Source organism: Idiotropiscis lumnitzeri, chromosome 9 (assembly GCF_059441095.1).
Source record: "Idiotropiscis lumnitzeri isolate Australia: NSW breed Sydney's pygmy pipehorse chromosome 9, RoL_Ilum_1.0, whole genome shotgun sequence".
NCBI lineage: Eukaryota > Metazoa > Chordata > Actinopteri > Syngnathiformes > Syngnathidae > Idiotropiscis > Idiotropiscis lumnitzeri.
The window spans coordinates 1204547-1228438 of record NC_142399.1 but is presented as its reverse complement, the minus strand read 5'-3'; the positions used below and the strand labels follow the sequence as shown (position 1 = coordinate 1228438).

At 44.0% G+C, this 23892-nt stretch overlaps 1 protein-coding gene across 6 annotated transcripts in view; it reads right to left on the bottom strand.

Annotated features, from left to right (window-relative positions):
* The window catches only part of macrod2 (mono-ADP ribosylhydrolase 2), a 288212-nt gene that overhangs the window by 11026 nt on the left and 253294 nt on the right, over nt 1–23892 (bottom strand). For 3 of the 6 annotated variants that reach the window (XM_088304534.1, XM_088304538.1, XM_088304537.1), the window contains 7 exons: nt 15680–15758; nt 11309–11350; nt 9746–9808; nt 4454–4492; nt 3998–4042; nt 3108–3236; nt 2676–2744 (listed from right to left, as the gene is read on the bottom strand). In XM_088304534.1, the coding sequence (XP_088160660.1) occupies nt 2676–2744; nt 3108–3236; nt 3998–4042; nt 4454–4492; nt 9746–9808; nt 11309–11350; nt 15680–15758 (466 nt within the window). The remainder of the gene's footprint in view (nt 1–2675; nt 2745–3107; nt 3237–3997; nt 4043–4453; nt 4493–9745; nt 9809–11308; nt 11351–15679; nt 15759–23892) is intronic. The other 3 variants (XM_088304536.1, XM_088304539.1, XM_088304540.1) reach the window with 2 other exon arrangements.

The window sequence follows — 23892 nt, the reverse complement described above, 5'->3', positions numbered from 1 at the left end:
GACATAATGACTGTGTTGCCTGCGGGGTGCGTATTTGCTCAAAGGATTAACAACATCAAGAAAACAAAACAGTTAACGCTTCAGCAGTGCAAGAGAAACATTATCAGGTCGAAGACAAAAAAAAAAAACCTCAGCCAGAAAACAAGAAAACTTCTTTAGAATTTTCCAAAGATGACCATTCAAATAATGAAAGTGGCTCCAAATTGGATTCCAAAGAACGTCGGTGGCGTACGTACACACGCGAGGACCGAATCGCCGCTGCCGTTAAAATCTTGCCATCCAAACAAAAACAATCGCTATCGACTCACAATGCATGAAGGAAAAACAATTTCTGTTCTCAACCGGCATTTATTTATTCCTTGCTCAAGGCAAAGAGCGTCTTCCTCTTAATTTATGGCGGTTCCAGGAGCTTATTGAAGCAGGTGCCCACTCACAATTCAGCAGAACAAGGCTGAAGAGAAGAATGCAGCCTCCAATTCCCTTTTGAAAGTAGCTTATGAATATTCATAAATGGATTCAAATTCAATTTGGTGAGCCGTTGGAAGCACAAATATCCAGCTAAAAATCTCATTACCTGCATGTGGAAGGTGATATTGAATACGTATCATTCAAATAATGTACAAGTAGCGAGCAGCCCAATTTAAAAAAGAAAATATTTCCCTCCGCCCACCACCTTACACATCTCTTCTCCGCATGAATATTCGATCACACCATAAAATCTTTGGCCTTGCTGCGTTACGTCTGGTTGGTCATTTCCATTGCTTACATGAAATCAGGCTCTTTCTGCTCATGACTGGCGAGATATTTCCACTACTTTCTAGACGGCGACTGAGTAGTCAAAGCCTTGTGGTGTAAATGTTGCATGCTAATAGAGCAAAAAAAAAAAAAAGTAGTGGTGCGTATCAAACGTGTGTCCAACATCTAAAATAAGCACCCAAGCAGATCGGAAACGCTAACAGGTTGAAAGAGTGACAAGCGTGAAAATGAACAGGAAGCTTTTTTTTTTTTTTTTTTAAATGTTGGCGATCTGGGACTCAACTTTGTGTGCGAGACACACTTCCTTCCATATGTGCAATCGTGAGCGGTGTGAGAACGGCGGGGTGTGAAGCCAAAGTGGATCGAAATGCGTCAATGCAAAAGGAGACTTTGGGAATGTCGACAACACGCCTCGCAAAGTGTTTTATTGCTATGACATGTTTAAAGAAGGAACACATGAATGCTTACGCAGCTTTAGTGGCTGCTAAAGTGGCAAATTCTCCGTTGACACCAAAACAGTGAATTCAAATTTAGCTTAAGATTGAGCAATTCCCTCAAATAACACGGAGAAATGCACAAAATAGTCGAGCACCACACTTTTCAGATGTCATGAATCTGGAAGGCGGCAGGCCGCGCATTTCACACGTAGGCCTTCAATGAAGTCCCACTTATGGCCTCGCAAGTGTATCTGCAATTAAATCCACGCTTTCCCCTCTTCGGCCGTTGCGGTTTGAAAAATGCAAGAATATATTTGACATTTTTGAACGGTCGCAAGTGACGACTTTCGCCACAGTGTTTGAGAACGGCGACAACGGCTTGATTTCTCACCATTACGAAGCCTCATTTGACTTCCTCCGGGATTTTTTGGTAATTCAATTTATCCGTTCATCAGGGTTGTTGGGATGCGTCACATTTCTTGGACCATGTCTTGAAAGAACGACAAACACGGGATGCACGCCATGTCATGAAAGGCTGAATGATTTGGAAAATATTGTTTTCAACTGGTTTGTCTTCCAAGCAGGCAATTCCCGTTCAGTGACCGTTTATGTCTGGACGCTACGCCTGCCCTAAGATTGACTGGCGACCGGTCGAGAGGAATGGACGTCATTCAGCTGGGATAGGCTCCAGTTCTCCGGGACGCTGACCAGGATGAGCGGTACAGAAAAGCGCCGGCTGGTCACAAATCACAAGTCAAGCGGCGTGTCCAACGTGGGAGGTCCCCTCGCACTTTGATTCATTGCTCCTTACGAACCATTTTATCCGCCCAACTAATGACCAAGACCAACACTGATTGCACTTCTTAATTTCATCAAATGTCTTTGCTCTGGAACTATTTGCTCAACCCAAATTCTTGGCCGTGCGTGAGAATTTGCACGGACGATATCCAGGAGAGGCCGCAATCATGAATGACCGCTTTGCTGCTGCCATCCCATAGTAACCCTTGACAGTGAGCGACAGTGGCAGGCGAGGCGTGCGGCTCGCCGCCGATGCCGAGGCTTGTCGTGCTTACGGGACGTTTTCCGAGTGGATGGAGAAGGCTCGCCGACACTTCTATCCGGGAGCTTCACTCTTCGCCCAAATTAATTGAACGTCACTCAAAGAGAAAGCCAAAGAGCGAGAAAGAAAACGAGAGAGTTTGTCTCATTGCAATCGCGGTCACAGCAGCCACACTCGATTTCGACGGCACTTAATTTGCAGCGACGTGGACTAAATACAATTAGGGCGATGCGGCTTCCGCACAAGATTTCAGCGCCAAACCGACGACGCTCTGAAGTCGCGACAACGTCTGCAAACACTTTGAGAAACGAACGGCTCGCAAAATGACCAATGTTGCCGCTAAGACGAAAGCACTGAAGATCGACTGCTCCGAATTCCAAATTCAAACATTCGCTCAAAGTGCTTGCATGGCGATCTTTTACCTTCCATCTCCACGCTGGATTTGCTCCTTTGGTTTTCTTCCGTCTTTGCAGCATTTAGCTCATCTTCTGCTGTGAAAAAAAAAAAAAGCAACCAACAGTCGTTACAGGTGTTTTATTGACGTTGGCAAAAGTGTCTTTGGGGACATGTTGCCATATAAGATCTTGTCTGCAATCACGAAGCAATTCAAACTCTGCTGGAAATCAAATCTTGTGAATTGTCATTTCTAACCACGCTAATCATTTTGCTTAGCGTATTTTCCCCGTTTGTGCCCAAGTCTTCTCCTCAGGTACTCAAGCTGCCGCCCACATTCCAAAATCAGGCAAGTTAGGTGACTGTAAGATTCTAAATTGTCTGCGGGTGTGAATGGGAGTGGTTGAGCTGAGCTGGACATGCAGGAACACATACGATCAGACGCAAGCACGGCTTTGTACCTTTGTCTTCATCTTTGTCCTCGTTTTCTTTGATAGCGTCTTCATGTTCATTTTGTTCAATTCCGTCCTCGTCACATTTGTTCGTTTCATCTTCCTCCTGATTCGGCTCCTCAAGGCCCATATCGTCATCTTGAAGAGCAACAAAACACACAAAAGGTTTTGACGGAATAATTCCAAAGTGATTTAAGATTTCGTGTGAATCAAATCATCACATGTTTGCAGAGGATTGTTTATCATTTTAAAGATAAAAAACAAAACAAACGAGTAGCTAATTTTTACATCTAATCTCCCGTATTTTCTGGACTATAAAAGACGATGTTGAACCATGCAACTAATACGTGGGTGCAGCTTTTCTGTGGATTTTTCTTTCACCAGTAGGGGGCGCTCTATAGTCCAGAAAATATGCTAAATATATATATTTTTTCTTTTCTCTTGGGTCTGTTCTGTTCTCCACAAGAAAATCTACCAAATTCATGTTTGGAGACGCGATATCCGCTCCATCTGTCAAAATGTTGTCAATTGAAAAGGCTTTACATAAAATAAGAAAAGATTCAAGGCGACGCTCCCTGACAGCAACGCAAATCCGGAATGTTAATAACACCAAGAGGTAGAAAAGTTCATATTCAGACAAAAAAAAAAAAAACAAACAAACCCCAAAAACAAGCAGACAAAATTAATTTGCAAAAAGCTGTTTAAGGAGCTGCTGGAGCAGATTTATTTGCGTGGGATTTTAATGCCAGCCCAGGTAATTGAATGCACTTTTTTGGGAGTCTATACTCGTCAATGGCACAGAATGAGTTAACTCGCGCAAAACGTCCGATGCGTCGTGGAAAGGTGCTCATAAACAAACTGCAGGTCCACACAAGAGACGCTTTGCAAGGGTACCATACCTGGATTCTGACTTTCCATCACCACGTCTTCAATTCCTTCCGCATCTAGAAAACAAAGCGTGCAAAAAGTAGGAAATATTGACGCCCAGAGTCAAAAGACTCGCCTTTTGATATCACCTAAAACAGCTTTTTCATTCCATGGCTTTATGCCGCTTTGTCTTTGTACTGCAGCGTGAGAGCAATGGAACCACAAAAGCACGCATAAATTAAGCGAGAAAAAAAAACAAAGGGGAAAATAATGTCACTTCCAAAGCCATACATAATTGAGGGATTTCTTTGTTCCAAGCGTCTGTGATAAGAGATTTTTTTTTTTTTTTTTGCAGTGTTGGCATGTGGGATGGAAAGACTGAAGTGGAGCGACGAGTACATTGAATTTTTGATGACAAATGACACCAAGAAGCAGTGTCGGAGCCAAAGGGGCTGTGAGCATGTTAATGAGCCGTAAAGTGACATTACCGTTGTCAGCCTTGTTTTCATCTCCTGCTTCTTCCTTTCCTAGAAAGGAAGAGAAAATGTTCACCGCTTCAACTCCAAAAACGCCCGGCACATATCATCAAAAACATACAAAGGACGAAAACATTTTTTTGGGGGGGATTCATGATTCATATTCAATCTTCAACCTTGAAATAAATCATGAACCCAGTTGTGTTTCTCTCATCTCGGGGTCGTACACACCAGACCTTTTTTTTTTTATTTAGCGATACAACAAAACGAAATATGTCCCACGTCAATAAAAGTTATGGAAAAAAAATTCACTTGAGAAAGGATGAAGGCTGCAACATGAACAGACTCGTTCACGGAATGTCTGCTTGAAGGCAACAAAAGGATTTTGGAAATGCTTCTCCCGTCCTGTGGTGACCCGAACGCACACGTTGTGGCCTTCTCTTTCTTTTTTTTTTTTGGCCTTCAAAATGGTCGCACTTTTAGACTAAAAGATAATATTGTTTTTCAGACGTCACACGACAAGTCCGTCACCGCGTGATTCGGTCAAGATTCGTCGGGGGGGCGGACAAGTAGACGTCAAAGTCACGTCGGCGGAGGCATTGTGGGAAAAAAAAAAGAGACTTTGGACGCGTTCCTGGATGCTGAGGTGAGAGGCCACATTTATTTTATCGACGTGGCGCAAACGAGACGGCGCAAAAATGAATCCAATAAAAAAAAAGGAAACGTTGGCTTGATTTTTGCGGTCTATGTGCCGTTCAATTAAATATGTGTTTCTATTTCTACGACGCTTCTACTCCATCGCCATTCAAGTGTACTGCAAAGGCATTATTATTTCATCCGCCATTTGCGATACGGCTTTTCTCGTTCAGGGTCAGTATCGAAGACGACGCAGCTCTCGGAGTGTGTCCGACTTCAACCGCCAAATCTATTTTTCTTCATGGCGTGATGATAACAATTGATGTGACGTACATCGTTTGAAATGCAGTTGGCCCCGAATGCTTTCTTAATTCCCGAATGGACAATTTCAAAGATTTCGACAACCTTCCCTTTCGGACCAACTGAGGTCACCTTTTCAGTTGTCGCACAAAATGAATGGAAATGAATCCCGCGCGTTTTCTCACATTCCGCAGGCATGTAAGCCAACGACATTTGGCAAAGTCTGTTCATGAAAGCCATGACGCCAATAAGAGAACATGTTTCACACAATGGCTATTGTGCCGCTTCCATAATTGCTTCTTTTTTTTTTTAACAAGCCGCACAGAGAAACCATTTTCCATATCGGCCCAATTTTGCCAAGCACTCCGAACAATAAAAACGTCAGCCTCTATTAAATGGAAAAAAGTCCACTTGGAGCATCGCCGCATGTTTATCTCGAGTGCCTCTGTCCATCACGCCGAATAGTGGTGACACGCAGACGATGACAATCCTTTCTATTAATCGTGAGTGACATTTGGAGATGGAGCCTCAGCGAGAGGGCCAAAAGAAATACCGTAGCGGGAAACGCAGGTTAAGATGAAGGCCAAGGTCACAATGCTCTCAGAATAATAGACAACATTTCAGATGTACAAAGAGGAAAATGCGATGTGAACATTTTGGAGAAGACAAAGAGGAAAATGCGATGTGAACATTTTGGAGAAGAGTCCTCAATCGTGCCGCATACACGGTGACAAAATATCACAAGTAGCGCAGCTGTGATTTATTAGCGCTCCAAGATTAGGAACGTCTCCACAATGACACCCCCCCCCAACATGCAAGTCACTCATGCATTCCAAACAGCAGGTGGCAGCATTGTCACAAGCGACTTCAGCTACTTTTCATGGTGAATGCTCGTCCAACGTACTTCAATAACGGTCAGCAACTCCAAACAAAATGACTCTTTGCTCAACACTCAGCATTAATGAGGACATTGATTTTTTTTTTTTTTATAAAATACAATTTCTCAATGGTCCTTTTGTTTTAACTGAGCGTCCGAACAGTTTTTGGTAAAAAAAACAAAACAAAAAAAGTCTTCCAGGCACGTGAATGATTTATTTATGACAACAACGGGGTTAAGTATTACAAGAATATAAATGATTTAAAAGTTGATACGCAACCTTCCCTCCGTGTCCTTCATGACTCGAGCGGATAGCCGGATGGCTCTCATGCTCGGCAATAAATGAAAATTGAACACATTCTTTCCACTGCCCTCTCCTCCACCCTTCTTCCTCTTCAAGCCAACTGGAGCAAAAAAAAAGAAAAGAAAAAAAAAACGAGGCGCGTGCAAGAAGGCCACACGGATGACCCAAAGCTCCCATTCAAAGAATTTGTGCACGTGTTTGTCAGCAATGCGTGTGGAGTGGCTGAGCGTTGGCCCACTCAGCATTATTTATCTCCATGTACGCTCAGCACGGCACACCGTTCCTCTTCCTTTCTCGCCTGTTTCGCAGAAACCTTAGCAACCCAGATAAACACATCCAGCAAGACATTGATTTCTGGCTCAAGGTTGACTTTTTGTTGTGCCCTGTGACACCCACTAATCTCGCTAATACCGCCTTGATGCCAAATAGTAAACACTGCGGGGCTGCTTTCCAATTCAGGTGATGTCTCGATCAAAGAAAAAGCCGCACTACGTATTAACGGCCTCTTTATTTTTCTAATATTACGTGTCGGCCATTCTAGTTAAGACATGATTTCCAACTTGTCCATTAAAATGAAGTCCTCCAATTACAACGTTTCGACTTGACAAAGTCTCGTCTAACATTTTTTTTTTGCCCGTATGCAACGTGCGCGCTTTTTAAAAATTTTTTAATGACAGTCTGAACGGCTCCGTTACAATTTTTTCAAATCCGATTCAGGCCACTTTTATAAGAGGTCTTAGATTGCGTACGAATGGGATTTTTTTAAAAGTGCAAGCGCAGCCGAAATGGCAGGTCGCACGTCATCAGAGGCCCAAAATGCGATCCGAATGGGCGGAGTGAGAGAGCAGGCAGCTGGGAGGTCTACAAAATTGTTTCGAGTATTGACTTTATATTTCACTTGAATTGAATCCCACTTGAAACATGAAACATAAAGTGAACATTGAATTTTTAGTGACAGTAAAAATTCAGTCACAATTTTTTCCACGACAATGACATGATATGATCGATTTGATCGACGCTGGACCACATTTACTTCCGTAAAGACTTTGTCGTGAGTAACATCGCTATCAACGTCTTAACGGGATTGCGCCCGTTTCTGAGAAAGAACAACAGCAAAGGACCAAAAGTGCTTCTTTTACTTTGTTTGCCAAGCGAGCACGTAATAAGACGCTTAACTTCACATCATTTATGAGAAGAGGGTTAGCCTTCATTTCGAAGCTAGTGCTTCGCATTGCTGCGGTAATAATAGGGCTTGTTTTTCTTACTCTTATGTGTCACCCCACTAAGCAGTGTTTTCATCAAGAAAGCAGAGTGCAGGCAACCTGAAGGTTTTCCTTTCATCTGTACAGCGGCTAAAAGCCTCTCATGGCTGACCTGCGGTGTGGGGAGCATGAAGTCCCCGAGGAGTGTGATGCATCACACGGAGGCATATTGACACACAATGTCATTTATTGCAACAAGTATGAACGGCAAGCGGGCCCAAGATAAAATGCATTCCGTTCTGAATGGAAGCAGTTGGTTGGACGAGACGCTGAAGGATCTTCAACTATCACATCGCCGGCACGCGGTATTTGATTTTTTATTTTTTCCGACACTCGGCGCTATCGGCGTGTTTTCTATGATTAATCCTCGCTATGCACTGTATCCACTCCTAACCTTTTACAGTGGAGGCACTACAAAATCATTTGATTCTTCCTCCTGCGAGAGAGGTTGTCTCAAGGACCGAGTGTTCCCATGCTCCAGAGCTGTGCCGGGGCCCTTTTGTCAATGGATTAGTTAAATTAGGATTTATAAAGATTATTACAAAATACTTATGCCCTCCTAATGCTACTGATTGAATTTGTGACTCATTCAGAATTGCCGCTGCGAGATGATATAGAAATGTATGCTGAACATGCCGATTGAAAGGCAGGCAGGCCCAATTGCTGCAAAAGCACGCTTTGTGTTTAAAAACACCGAATTATTGACGCCCTTGAAGTGACTGCGCTATCTAGTCCAGCCTTCCACAATCAGCGAGATGAGCCATTTCCTCAGGGAAAACAAGCGTGACTGCTATCTTGAAAAAAATTCCCTGCAACCTTTAGGCTTGAAGACAAATGGATGGTGTACCATTTTAATTGCCTACTAACACCCTCCAGTGTAAGAATCTAATTATCTTTGGTCCATCGTATCGGAGAAGCCTATAATTGTTTCAATATTACACATCCAAAGGGGCTGAAACTGCAGAATCGCCAGATAATGGCTTCTTAAACAAGTTTGCCTCCCAGAAAACATTTGTTTGAAAAGGACCCATCTTCATGCTGCATTCATTTGACCCGAAAGCATCATGGGGATACCAAATGCTGACCATGACGAGCGATTCTTCAACAAGAAATGACTTGACAAATACATTTTTTTCATGTATGAGTCATGACAAATGGGACTCAAAATGAACATTATATTCCCTCACTGGCCACATTAACAGATATAGCCTACCTGCACTCTATGGCGACACCTAGCGGTTAAACTTTAGAAAGTACTTCTACTAAAAACTGGAGCTGCCATTAGAGTCAGCTGGACAATAAAAATATTAACTTTCATTATTATAATGAATGTTCTGATTTATTTTGTGTTAATAAGAATTTTGTTAATGTATTGTGTCGGTTTTCTAGAGCAGAACCAATTTCGGTTATGTTCGTGTTGGATGTGGACGTTAATAAAAGACCACCTCGCTTTTGTAACGTAACGTATGTCATCTGTTATTATTTACGAAGCTTTTGGAAGAAGTGGTCTTCTATTGTTAGTTTGCTAGCGCTAGTCCGTTAGCATGCTACCGTTAGCATAGTACAGCGTGAGCTGGCTTAATGAGTGAGTGTGTCTTAACTGGCCTATGTGGCAATTGAGGTTTTTGTTGTTTATGTTCTCCATGAAAATGATATTCTGTTATTAAATTCCTCAATATTGTGTTTTGCATCTTTTGTACAGTTCTCATGGCACGCTTAACAGCAATAAATGCCCGTTGTAAAAGGACATCTTGGTTTCGTCATTTTGACTGGAGAGTAACAAAAATATTATTTTCCCATTCCGTTCAGTTAAATGAGAAAATGTGTATATTCAACAACTTTTCCTATATTGTTGAAAATTGGCTGTTGTTGTCTGTAAATATTGTGATAGAGCTAATAAAAAGTTGCCGAAGCTTTACACAAACCTCTGTTATTGTCGTCATCATCGTCATCCTTGGCTGTTGGTTCTGTAGCCGGTGATATGTCATCTGCAAAGGAATGATGATTTTAGAGGCAAAAGAGGAAGAGATTGTCAAATCTTCTGAGTGCTCCATAAAAGACGATGCATGATGGAAATCAGACTTAAGATCATTCCAACTTGGCTGACCCCAGAGTGAATTGCTTTTACATGCTGTTGTTTTATTACTCCCGCACAAAAAGTGACTCCTGTGGGGCAACGTGAGCCTTTTTTCAGAGCGACCCCGGCGTACAGTTTCGAGGGGGAAAAAAATGGACAGAATGCGAGCCATTCAAACCTTTGAAAAGGTTCCACGGAGCAGTGAGTCAAACTTTGGCTGATAGAGCAAAATGAAAGGCCAACACTTGGCACAGAGCAAAAGGCGCCTCCCAAAAAAAAGTTCAACTGGAACAGGACGTGACATGACGAGAACTATTATTCTTTATCGGAATAGTCTCGTGCCGGAAGCTGATGTGGTGCAACACATGTTTCAAAACCAACAATTCAGGTCAGGACGAGATCCTCCCAATCCAAAACAAAATTGACTTGATGTCACTCATCATTGGCCACCTACGTCCCAGTTTGGCCAATTCTTTGTTTGGGTGAATCTATACCATCAGTCAGTCCCCCCACAAGGGTGTGTTTTGATTCGTGCTGTCAAGAGATTTGTTTTGAAACCAATTGCAAAAAAATGTCAATGTATTATAATGTATGGTTTTATTTGTATTTTGGGGCAGGGGAAAAGCTTCAAACAGCAAAAACAGATTTCACATTTGTATTCATCTGTCTCGGATATTAGTAGGCGACACTCTTGTCGATGGAAAATGGACCCCAGAAGTTGCGATTCCGTTTCAATTCAGTCGGAAAAGATCAAATAAAGTCCCGGATGTTCAGTTTTATTCTGAATGTATTGAGTTCTTGCCAGCCACCTCAACCGCAATTCCACAAACCTTCATGGAAAATGATTGCTCACGATCCAAGAAAAAGTCAACTCAACTTCAGCTTTCGAAAGGCGCTCTCATTTGTTTATGTAAATGGTCCGTGGCGCTTTGTTCCGGTGCCCGTCTTTATTCAGGACATCAGCGCATGGACAAATGTCAATCGTTCAACGTGCTAAGCAGAATGTTGGGCGCTCCAGGCCACTTGCCAAGATGGAGCCGTGATAAAAGCACCGCGCGCTGGCGCTAGCGTTTGTTCTCCCGCCTGGCGCGCACCGCTGGGAGATGTTTCTCTGCCGCTCACGTTTGGTGGTCTGAAGGCACGGTTGCCAGTGAGCCGACGCTGGGAATTAGCGGTGGACATAAGCTCTTGTAATGCAGTGTACCTTAGCTGGCATTAAATATTTTTAACAGCAACGCGTCAAATTGTGTCAGCGAATGAAGAAACATTCAATTTCCTCAGCAGCATAGAGAGAAAAAAAATAAATAAATAAAAGCTTGCAAATCACTGTCACGAGTCAAAGCTCTGCCACTCACTCAGCTTGTGTGCGCAGCAAAGGGGGAGTGTTAAGGTGAAATATTCTGTCACTCACCTCCTCCCTTCAGCTGCTCGTCGGCAACCTCCATGTCGTTGTCTAGGCAAGGAGGCAAAAGACAGCCCGTCAAAGCAAATCTTGAAAACCCGTCTCTCCATTATAATTACAATCACTTCATTTGTCACCGCCGTGTTCTTCACGTCGGCTTAACATTTCATTTCGATGCCATGATCCATTTTCGCTTTGATTACTAATAACGCAGCCGATACGTTGAGTGAGAATGTGCTTTTGGGACATCGATAAAGATAAAATGGTCGTTTTGATAAATCTCTCATCGCCCTCCTTCCCCACCTCAGACATTTCATAACAGCCTCTCGAAACTTCACCAGCAGACGGAGTGAGCCGGAGCGGAGGTGTTCCGACTCGCGAGAGTTTGGCTGCAAAGTGGCAGATGAGAAGACGGCTTTGGATGATAGAGAGCAACTGTGCACACACACACACGCACACACACTCAGATTGGGTTGAGATCAGCATGCCGCTCAAATCTTGAAAGCATGACACCATATGCTGTGCCGTCTTGGAAAAAAAAATGCTAATGCTATTAGTACATATGTGTAAGGCTAATATGTCCGCAAGAGTACGTCTGTGCCATGATTGCATCTGAGTGAGCAAGCATCCAATGTGATGAAAGGCTTTTGTCATCTGCTCGGAGCGCATCAGCACTCCCAGTGGAGTCAGTGACAGCCTTTTTTTTTTTTTCCTATTGTATAACACGGAATAAAAGGCTACAGTGCATTCATCTAAGTCTGCTCTGGGAAACATGGAGAGTCTCAGCGACCGTCACATGCTATCACGTTATTAGCACTCATCAGCGCCGTCTCCTTCTTTGTTCCCTTCCCTCACAATATTTCTTCACTCACTCGCACAGTTACTCACCGACTGATGTGTTCTCCCGCTATTCAATCAAATCAAGATTTTTTTTTTTCCAACTGTCATCCATCAATTCTTCCATAAGTCCAAATCTACCAGCTGTCCTCCTTTGGTCTTCTTCAATTGATTGCATTCTTCCAAAATGGACTTTCCCTCCTAAATCTAGTCACTCATTCACTATCTCACTTCTTCCCCCCATTTTCTGCCCCACAATATTTCTTTTTTAGGAACTTAACTCCATTTCATAACGCATTGACCTCATGACCTTCTTTTATTTCTTCAAAGTCATTTTCACAGTTTCAGAAAAAGCATACAGTACAGAACTTAATCTCAATATGCAGGACGGCGGCGGGCCGTGCAGTTCACACGTTTATTTTAGCATTCATTTGTGAAATGTTAATTAATCCACGTCGCAGATTTGAACGAAGATGGAGCGTCTTCAAATTTTGTACCTCAAATAGTCTGCTCGCGCTTTTTACGTTCCACCGTGACAGTGAGCCGCACTTTGACGTCGGATACTACGAGCGGGTGAAGGCGCCGTGAGCACGAGCTCGCGCAAACCGCATCGATGCAAAGGCGTCGGCTTCACCGATTTCACATTTCAGAAATATACAATACAAGACAATTTTATTTTTAGAGTGCATTTTACAAAATATTAATGAATTCAAAAAAGAATACAAGGACGTATTGTCCCTTCAGAGAAGATCTGCTACGTATTTTCCCATTCTCCAAATCCGGACAGCATGTCTAAACATGTTCACAGATGTGCTTAAAGTGTATCCTTGCATGTGCCAAAGCTGAGCGGGAAAGTGTGAGCCAGCGCGCACATCACAAACACAGTGTGGTCATCTCATTTCCCGGCCCCGAGGGAAAGCCTCGTGAAAGCAACACAGACTTCATTTTCACGCCCCTCGCTCATATCCTCCGTCAACATATTACGTGTGTGTGAGACAAGCGTGTGTGCACAGTGCAGCTTCGCCGCTTGCCGAGTCGCTGGGGGGGTGCGGGGCGGCCGATTCTGTCACAGCCGTGGTCGCGGGAGCGTGGATTGGCGAGCGTCGAGTGCATTAACAGCCATGAGAACAATTGTCCATCGTAAAGTCAGAGCGAGAGTTGGCGAGAACGCGACAGCCCCAACGGATGTGGGGGCCGCTTTCACATTTCACGTCAGCGCGGAGGCTCACCGAGGAGATGAAGTGATGGCAAGCAGCTTGTGGGCAGCCGCCGTGTTCATATTAGTCCAAAAGTGTAACCAGAATCAATTTCAACGCGGTTTCACGGTGGAAAACCGCAGCTGGCTCGCCGATGGCAAATGATACGCGCCACCACAAGCACCATGTCAATCCAAGACCACCCCGCGGAATCATGTTATGCTGCATTCATTGATTGATCTGATTTTTACATAGCTGCCCGGTTTGAGGAGACATTTTGGTACGCAACGACAAAATGATGGGATTCTTTCGAACAATGCCACATGCTAAGTGTACGGATTGTGTTTCTACGTACGTAGGCAGCAGGACGCGTTGTAATTCTGGATGAAACCGACTTGGGCGGGGATTACCTGACTGCCGCAGGCGTCTTTAAGATTTCATTTGAAATTCTTGTAAAAAACAGGAAATCCACTCGCAATGTAAGCCACGAAGAAACGCTTGACATCATCATCGAGTAACCGATGTGGTAAGGCCGTCGAGATGATAAAGCAGAAGAAAGGGAAGACCGAGTGGCTTGAGGACAAGTCGAGGTCGAAGTGAGCGCAAGCGGCGACTAGGCGGCGTCCACGTGATGTAACACTCGAAACGCTCGACGATGTCGAGGGACCCGACAACGTCTCGCTCGATGCGGCGAATGCAGCAGCACAAGACATCTGATTGCTCGTCTCCAACCGTCAGGATAATGAAATGTTCGGAAGCGCACCTGCCGCCGCACTTCGCAAGCGCCGTCCGTGTCTTTGAACATGTTGCAATCCGACCAATCAGCATCTCTTTGTTTGTTTGTGTCAAACCGATCAGCTTCCCGACAGTCCTCAGAAACGCAATCTCAAGTTCGGAGTCGTGATTAGTTTTTTTTTCTTATTTCTTAAAAAAATCTTTTGCTCTCAATGAGTATGTCAATAATGTGAAAGACTTCAAGAGATGACGCGTCCTTGGACTGTAAGCGGGGGACGAAGGGAAGTTTGACTGCAGATATATTTACACGTATTCCACAACTTAGTCAGGAAAAAACAGTTTTTGAAAATAATGTAACCACAGTTGTGTGCTTTGTACAAACTTTTTTTTGTGTTTTTTTTGGTCCGGTCAGGAGGGCCGGCGTGAGTGCAGAATTTGATGTGCACAGCTGGCAGCAGAAACTTGTCCGTGCCATTTTAATCAACGACAACATAAAAATTGAACGATACACACGATTAGTTGAAGGATGCAGCGTTTCTTTTACTCGGGTGCGTTTTCGAAGTTACGCGATTTCGAGCGACGGCGACGCCACATAACAAAACAATAGAACCCCGGAATCTTAAACGTTGTTTTGCTTCTCGTCCATCGCCACTTGTGGCGAGATGTAGGCCAGTTATCCAGCGACAGCTCTCGTAAGTGGCTGGAGTGATAACTGGAGAACAACAGCTCCAGATTCTCATCTCAGAGCCTTAATATGATGAGACGGGGCCCGGCTACACGAGGGCAGACGATATAATTAAGGTCTTTCGGGAAGGCGAGCGGGACAGATGATGGGCGCGCGCAGGGAACAAAACACTCTCCATCTGGGAGAAGCGAGACGTCGGCCCGAGAGCCGCTATTCCGCCGGGGAGGTGAAAAAGAAGGTAAATGGGAGGTAATGCAAGGCTGCTAAAGCCAGACAGCCTCAGCTGAGTGGCTCCCGAGCTATTCAACTCAATCCTCTACGGAACCTCCATCAGAACTCGTTACGCCTCGTGCCCTCGCCAAGAAGCGACGCCGCTACCGACGTTGCAAGAGAGAGCCATAAAATAGAATGCGAGCGGAATGGAGCAGATGTTTATCGGGCATAAAGAATTGAAGAGCACTAAGCAAGGATGATCAGAGGCTGGGATGCATTACGAAACGTGCTTCTTGCCAACTACATTTGCCCCTGGAGCCCGTCAAGGTAAGTCCAGTTCCAAAGAAGTTGTCACACGGCGGACAAAGTCAACAAAAACTAAATCAGACTTTGGTGGCAAAAAAAGCAGAATTAACTTGAACACAATTAAGTCTTGTTGGCATTTGCGGAATCAATGTTTGGCGGAAATCTCCGAGTAATATAACATTCTCGAGGCTTACGAAAGTACAAAAACCATGAATCATTTTGGGCAATTTCTTTTTCCAAAATAGCAATTTGCCATTTCCTTGGATAATGTGTGTCCAACGAGAGAAAACAAAAAAAACAAATCACTGACCACATTTGTCCAGTGTCTGACTCATCACAACTGCTCGTGTGCAGCGAGGAGAAAAGAATGACATGCAAAAGGGAACAATCGGTAATTGAGACGCATACCTTCAAAAATAACGGCCATTTTCTTCTTGTAGATGGTGAAGTCAGTTTCGAGGAAGACGCAGAAAATGACTCGCGTGATCTGCACAGAAAAAGGCGCAGGAAAAACAATGAGTCGAAAAGTAAACTCAGCACGTTCAATAACCGAGAAACCGAGCGGAACATTTTGGATATTAAAACTTTGCGCATTAGCGAGACACAATCAGCTCGGTTCAGGAGTCTGACGAGGTAGCGTCCCAATTGAGACCACCTGAATTAGCCATTGGAGAGCGCTTTGAGCAAATAGTGGAGCACATAACCAGAATGACGATTACCAAAAGGGTGCACGTTACAGCAGAGCAATATCCTTCAAGAGCACAAAAGGAACAAGCAATTTAGAATGCTTTCACTGAGCATGCAATTTACAAAATTAAAATGGCAAATACATGTTTTTACTTCACGTGTGGGAGTAATAACGCCATAATTACATTGTTGTATCTTTAAAAAAAAGTAAACCTGCTTGAACGCCAAATGGGAAGTTGCATCATTTTGCTCAACTTTTACCGAATGGTGGAATAGAAGAAAAATGTACGGACGCGCACATAACGATATCATCGCGCCATAAAGTCAAACCAATAAAATGCTGACCGCCCGACAATATCACCTGTAATAATGGCCTAAAATGATGTTCGCTCTGGTGAAAAAAAGAGAGTGAATGAAATGAGGTGCTAAAAGAGTGTTTTCTTTACCAAAGTAAACTTAAAGGGGAACAAAAAAAAAAAATATTTACATATAGCGAGAATACATTGAATGTGCCAGCGCCGTACGAGGGCGGCAGAATTAATTGCAATTTGCTAATGACAAAGGCTGCGTGCGACTCGACTGGTCATTGGAGTGGCGTGGACGCGTTCAAAGCAGGCGGAGACGGCAATTAAAGCCTGCCACAATAGTGCACGTCATTTCCCAAGAGTTTACCTTGAGGCAAGCATCTAACACCTTTAATATTTTTTGTCTCGCGTTGTGTGTGAGAATTCTGCAGTAGTGTTGTTTTTATTTATTTATTTTTGGAGTCCGCCTGTTTTGTTGGAAAAATGTTCACTGTGACACTTTGGTAGCGATTGCAATCGTAGCAGCGTCACAGTTAAGCGCACGAAAGAAACGAGCAAATAGTGGCGAATTCTAAGCAAACACAAATAATTACGAAACTAATTCAGCGATTGTTTTATTGTATTAATATTCTAATTTATTATGATCCAATTTCCGGCATTCTAATTAATATCGCATTCGCGGAATATGTGTTAAGTAGTAACATCCGCCGGCTTTTCGCCATCTCAGGGGGTCGGCCATTTTGTCACTTCTGTCGACTGAAAATGACATCACAGTTGCTCAGGGTGACAACCAATCACGCCTCAGCTTCAGAAAACAGGTGAGTCGCGATTGGTTGTGACCTGAGCCCTGAACAACTGTGATGTCATTTTCAGTCGACAGAAGTGACAAAATGGCCGACCCCCTGAGATGGCGAAAAGCGGGCGGATGTTACTACTTAACACATATTCCACAAACGCGACATTAATCAGAACGCCGTGTTCCGACTCGTGACAACATGTTATGACAAATAATTTTTTGGGGTCGACTTCCGCTTCAAGAAAAGAAGAGCTGATAGAGCTATGAATATCAAATCTAAGACCAAGTTTTGGTTTAGTTCCATTTTCAGACTGCAGATATCGTCTAAGTTGAAAACCCCCAAAATGCACCGTGAATAATTTTCATTTTCACGCAGTGACAATTGAGGCATAATCGACACCAACCTGGTGACTACCTTTGAGGCGGAAATGTCTCTCACTCGCTTTCGTCCCATTCTGGACCAAACACAAGGATCAACTTCAAAGAGACCCCCTCTGCTTTTCATACAGACACACATCTATAAATAGTTCCACCACCGGGGCTTTGTAGTAAATGTTACGGGTCACTTCAGTGTAGAGACATTTGATTTTTGCAAAATCTCTCGAAGAAACAATGTGTGAAACGTATAACGTGGCACGCACACGCATATGACAACGTCCTGCGTGCGATGCCGCAGCATCGCGTCTCCCCGGGAATTCCATCAGTCGTTTACGGAGCTTGATCCTGAAAGGGATTGCCCACTGCAAAACGAATCATGAAGGCAAAGAAAGGCGCTTATGAGCCGAGGCTTCCCACGTTCAACAAGAATTCTGTTACTTAACCTGTTCTCATTTAGTCCATTTGCGTCTGGTTGGGCCCACTGGCACAGACGGGAAAATGAGGTGCAGGATGACAAAAGACACCGGAGGGGACAAACTGTCGCATTCCAAATGAAACAACTGCCGGCATCCAATTTAATCGTGCAGAAAGCAAAGTGTGTGCTGCAATGCCGACGTTATTGTTTCCAATCAAACACTTAAACAAGGAGTCCTCGAATGCATTAAATGCAGCTCGTTTTCTTTTTCTTTTTTTGGGTTCAGGGCAATTACAGCCCGTTTTGCTGGTTATTATTTAAAGTTGCCCAACAAATGCACGACATCTTCCTGGAATGGAGCCCAATTTCCATCTTGAAGAAGAATGCCAATGAATGATCCCAATATTACCCAACAGCTTGCTATTATACGGTATATGATCATGAATATATGATAATAATATCATAATGAAAATATTATTGGCATGTACGCCTCCTGACATGCCAAAGAAACGCTCATTGGGTTGAATCCATACGAGAGTCATGAAGATGTAACGAATACTAATTCATATTTCATATTTCCAAGACGCCAAGTGCACATGCGGCGTGTGCGTGTCGTTCGGTGAGCGTGCCACTCCCCACAACCATCAAGGTTGCAAAAGTTAATGGAAGCCTAATTAGAAAGCCGGGTTCCCTGCATGCCACGGCGCCTTGTCATTATTCATCCCTGATTGGAGCGTCTTTGCCAAAGGGTGAGCGCAACACCATTGGATCCCGTGACCGCTTCAGGCTTCAGCCAGGGATGGTCAGCTCCACAAAAAAAAACTTTCAGGTCTGTACTTTGATGATTCTTTCCCCAAGACACACTTTAGTAGATTGCAAACTTTTTGTTTTTATATATTTCCATACTGGAGTAGTTGTGTCTAGTGTGCTATAAATAATGAAGTCAGCAATATGTGAAATATGGAATATTATTGATCCGTCAGTACACTAGGGCAACTTGATGTCGCGACTGAAGAATAATTTTTTCTATGACAACATTTGGAAAGCGCTTTGTTACAGCTCCAGCTGTTGTGAAATGCGCTCCAGAAATAAAGTTGTGCAATGCCAACAATGTTTTGACTCAATGCAAATAAAACGTGTCTCAGTCAACTTGTGAATGTGTGATGAAATTATTGAAATGGATCTGAATGTGACACATTATCAGTAATTACTGATGTTTATTTGCCACAAGTGACACTTAAATGTGCTCAAATTCACACCAAGTTACACTCTGCTCACTCCAAAGGAAACATTTTCATCTCTCCGCGCTACTGATATCAATCCAGATTCACGGAAAATATCATATGTTCCTTTTCCCTGGTTTTTGTTTGACAGGAAATCTGATACGTGCTTTTGGTCATTGCTTGCATTGATTCGCTAACAAGTTCAGCTTGGTTTGGTTCTCCAGCTCATCGTTCACCAAAAGGAGGACGAGCACGACAGGAAATTGACAGATGGATGGATGGATTTTGGTGGTGAGGTCATTTGGGGCATCAAGCACACCGGGTGGCAGCCTAACACATTTCTTAAGCACGGAATATATTAGGAGCTCATTACCAAAGGCGCATCTCATGCGGAGAAGAATGATTGGCGCTGGGATCAGTACATGAAACGATTCAAGTTGTTGTGCTGAGAGAACATTTAAAAGCGCTTTTTGATGTATGTGAATGTGTCACACATGAGCAAGGGCAAAGTTCACGGACGCCCCCGACGATCTGGCGCAGGAACGCCGAACAAGAAGACAAAATGGAAAATCGAAAGACATCTTTGATTCCTGCACGCGATCATTATTGAGGCGTCTTTTTGTTGGCGCTTATTCGATGGTGCGGGTTCACCTAATATTGTGACCGAGTGTAAATTATTCCTTGAAAGGTTTAATCATATCACACTTGTAGCTTTCCGAACACGACAAGTGCGGTGTGTGAGAGCGTGTGTCATTGTTCCAGAGACTAAAATATGGCAGCAAATGATTCGGCCGCCAGAAATATCTCCTCATAAAAGGAGCGCAGCATCAAAGACGTTGCCTCCTTTGTTGTCGACAATGTCCGTTTGGTTGGAGGCTTCACTTTGAGGCGGACGGACCGCACCGGCGCCTTCATGCTGATGTAATTACGCACACCTGTGTCTTCTGGTTCACCCGGCGCCGAGATCGCCACAGAAAGGGGGTGGGATCAAAACTCTCGCACACTATATTGGAAGCAGAGTAGCGTACGCAAATTAGCATTCTTGCGGGGGGGGGGCAAATGGATGTTCGGAAAGACCTCGGTGGTCTTGGTGGCGGCGTCCTCTGTGGTTGTTGTTGTAGAAGCTTTCAGCGTTTATTTTAGTGGCCATTTTTATTGTCTGTTTTTATCTCTGTAAAGCACTTTGTGTCCAATTGATGAGGTATGAAAAGTGCTAGAGGAATAAAATTTGATTTCATGTCAACAGTCACATCCGTTTAGCGACACTGCAGTAGTACTCGTGGGTCAGAACTAATTTGATTTTTTTTTCTAAATTCCAGTTTTGTCACCTCAACTGAACTGCCACAGTTTGTTTGCTTTCCGGGATCATACTTGACCAATGGGAGGAAAAAAACCAAACGTTTGAATGAAACTGACCTAAGAGGACGACAACGAGATGAAGGCGACATTTACAGTGCATAGCGATTGACTAAAGGACAACCTTCCGTCCAAAATTCATTTCAACAGCGATGACAACACAAAAGTAAGCAGTAGTTGACCTTTATCTCCTCCCATCGGGGGTCGCCGCAGCGAGTAACTCGCATCGTTTGTTTCACACAATTTTTTTTCAATCCACAGGATACGATTCCTGACTCCACCTTCCCACTTCCCCGGGCGGCTTGGGATGGCACTCGAGAGGAGCGTGTTTACACACTGGCTGCAAATCAAAAGCTATGCCGGCTGCAAAAAAGGTTGCCGAGTGTAACCATGTACGTCGAGAACAGTAAAGAAAACATTTAATTGTATCATTTAATACAAATTGGTAAACATTAAAAAACATTTCATTGACCTGGACTGACTCTTCTCCATTTGTTTAAATGACGACTGGCCTACTCTTCTATCGCGAATGTAACATTTATATCGCACATTTTATACACGGTGGCCGACTGGTTAGCACGATGGCCTCACAGTGAGAGACGGCATCGGGCGTGGGTTCGATCCCGGCTCCGGCCATCCTGTGTGGAGTTTGCATGTTCTCCCCGTGCTTGCGTGGGTTTCCTCCGGGTACTCCGGTTTCCTCCCACATTCCAAAAACATGCACGGCAGGCAGATTGAACACTCGAAATTGCCCCTAGGTATGAGTGTGAGCGCAAATGGTTGTTCGTCGACGTGTGCCCTGCAATTGGCTGGCAACCAGTTCAAGGTGTCCCCCGCCTACTGCCCGAAGATAGCTGGGATAGGCTCCAGCACCCCCGCGACCCTTGTGAGGAGAAGCCGTACAGATGATGGATGGATGGATGGATTTTATACACAAGGTCACTCAAAGTGCTTCACAAAAAAATACATTTAAAATGATTTACAAACAAAAAGAAAAAAAGTACCTGTTGGAGGCTAATGTTTGGCAAGATAACGGTGTGTTTTTTTTTTTTACAGATTGCCGTCTGTTGATGATGTCATGATCGCCCTCACTCGACAGGGTGGAGCCCATCAGTTGGTTTGTGGTGCAAAAAAAACATCAATAGCAGATTTGTACAAGAGGTTTGATTTTGATCTTGAGGTCTTTCTCTCTTGGCACAAAATCTGAGACATAAAAAATAAGCCGAAAATCAAAATAGTTTCAGTTGAACGTCGCCGTTGATTGTTCTGCTGCAGGTCAACGCGACGCGCTAAGATGAGGTGGCTTCGGCCACTCGGGGGAGGAAAGCTGTGAGAAGCTTCTCCGTTTGACTTTGATTGACCGTGAGCAGAAGCCGGAGCATTATCATTTCAAAGGAGGCCTCAGAAAAAGGTTGTCCTTTTGAACAAAACGCCTCCATCCATACATCAAAGCACGCGCCTGACATTGGACTCGGAGAAATCACGGCGACGACCAAAGCCGCGGAAGAAAGTGGCGGACTGAAAAAAGCGCAACTCCCAAAGCCGATCAATGTTAGATACCAAAGAAATCACAGAGGGCAGCCCGACGCACTCACTCAAAGAGGGGACTCCAAGTTTTGTAAATGCTTATGGATCAAATTATGCATGAGTGCTCAGCACAGTGTGACTAAATCCAAGTGATAACATTCTGTTAAGCCGCCTGCTTATTTCATCGGTGGAAAAACATCACAAAGCGCCTCGGAAAGCGGCACGGACGAGCCAATATCAAACATTTTGACAGAAAGATGCCGTCCAGCCAAAAACATGCGATAATATAACAGCAATTTCCATGTGAATTCAACAAATGTGTTCTTTTTCCCCACACTTGTGCTCCAGGCTTCAAACATTTTCTTGCTCATTTTCAAAGACAATTGGCTCAAACTGAGAGTTGAACAGCGTCCGCCGACTCCATCCCAAGTTCGGAAATTTTTCATTTGTCGCATTGTTTGATCGTCCAATATAAATGTTGAGTCCTTCATGAAACATAAATCATGTTTTTGAAAGAGGAGGCCGAGCTTTATGGATTTTAGATGCATCATTGAGAGTCGACTCAATGTCAACAGAGGAATTTATTTAATTAGCAAGCACGAACGGAATGTGTCAATAACCTCCGAACAAGGACTGCAGAAAAAAAACAAAAAAAAACAACAAACATTCACAAAGTCATTTGGAATAAGAAAGGAAAAATGATTGGCCGCCAGCAAACAATGTGGCAATCGTACCAAGCGCGTTTGACGAACGTTCTCATGGATTTGTCAATGAAGACGGAGAGTCAAATGATTGTAATGATGGCCTGGCGGTGTTTGAAGCGCTGTGAGTGTGAAGGAGAAGGATTGGGTCTTTTCAAATGCCAAAGATGAGAGGAAGTGCAGCTGCGGACAAGGTCGGAGGGGGGATGATGAAGGAAGGACTAATGTGAGGGCGGCGTCTATGATCCACGACGGCATTGGTAATGATGCGACCTCTGGACTCTGGCCTAGAACAAGACTGCTGATGAGGCTGGCTGTGGGTGTGCGTAGGTGTGTGTGTGTGTGTACGCAGTAAAGAGGGGCAGCGATAATTTGAAAGGAATAACATTTGCCAACGTGATTCTTTGCCTCAGGCGAAATAGGCTTCCCTACTGTCCACTCAGTGGGAACTCCTCCAAATCTTTTTCTTCAACTTGAAGGTGACAAATACTTCATAGCGTAGCACCCCTTTCACCACCAACGGCAGTCGCAAATTAACCATCGGCAGGTTGCCAGTGAGGAATAATTTTATGAAGGGCACAAGCTTTTGAGCCGACCTCGCGCTAAAAACGTATTGCGCTTTTGAACAAGAAATAAACGTCAGCGGACGAACGAGAGAGCGTTTGCAAGATGAAAATGTAGTGACCGTATTGAGTTTGTGTCAGCGAGACACAAAAACATTCAGGTTTGCTGCACCCCGTCCTGTCCACCGAGTGTTTTCTAGCTTCAATAATGCCATGTTAAAAAACAGGGATCGCAGAGCATATGCATTCAAACGTCAAGAGAAAGTCTCACGAGATTCTGTGACTGGATTGATTTTATTTTTGGCAGACAGAAACAATTTGAAGACTTGAGGGCAGCGACTCATAGAAGCGAGCGGAAAACACAAATGAGATCCACGAATGTGCTGCAGGCAAAATACAGCAGTGGAAATGTTTATTATTCACACATAAATCATTTGAATATGCAGGATATGGAAGAGCCCGCGTGTCTTTTGGTGTGCCGCTTTCTCCTCGGCGCACGTTTGCCCCGTCTCGGCTCCACTGACTGAGTCCCTATCTTGGGAAATGTGTGCTACGCGCTGGATCGCTCTCGTTTGGGTACTTTGAAAAAGCTCGCACACAAATGGGAATCCCATCACAAGTCCAACGAGCGAATCGAGCAAAAGTGCTCGAGCATTACTCTGATTTCACA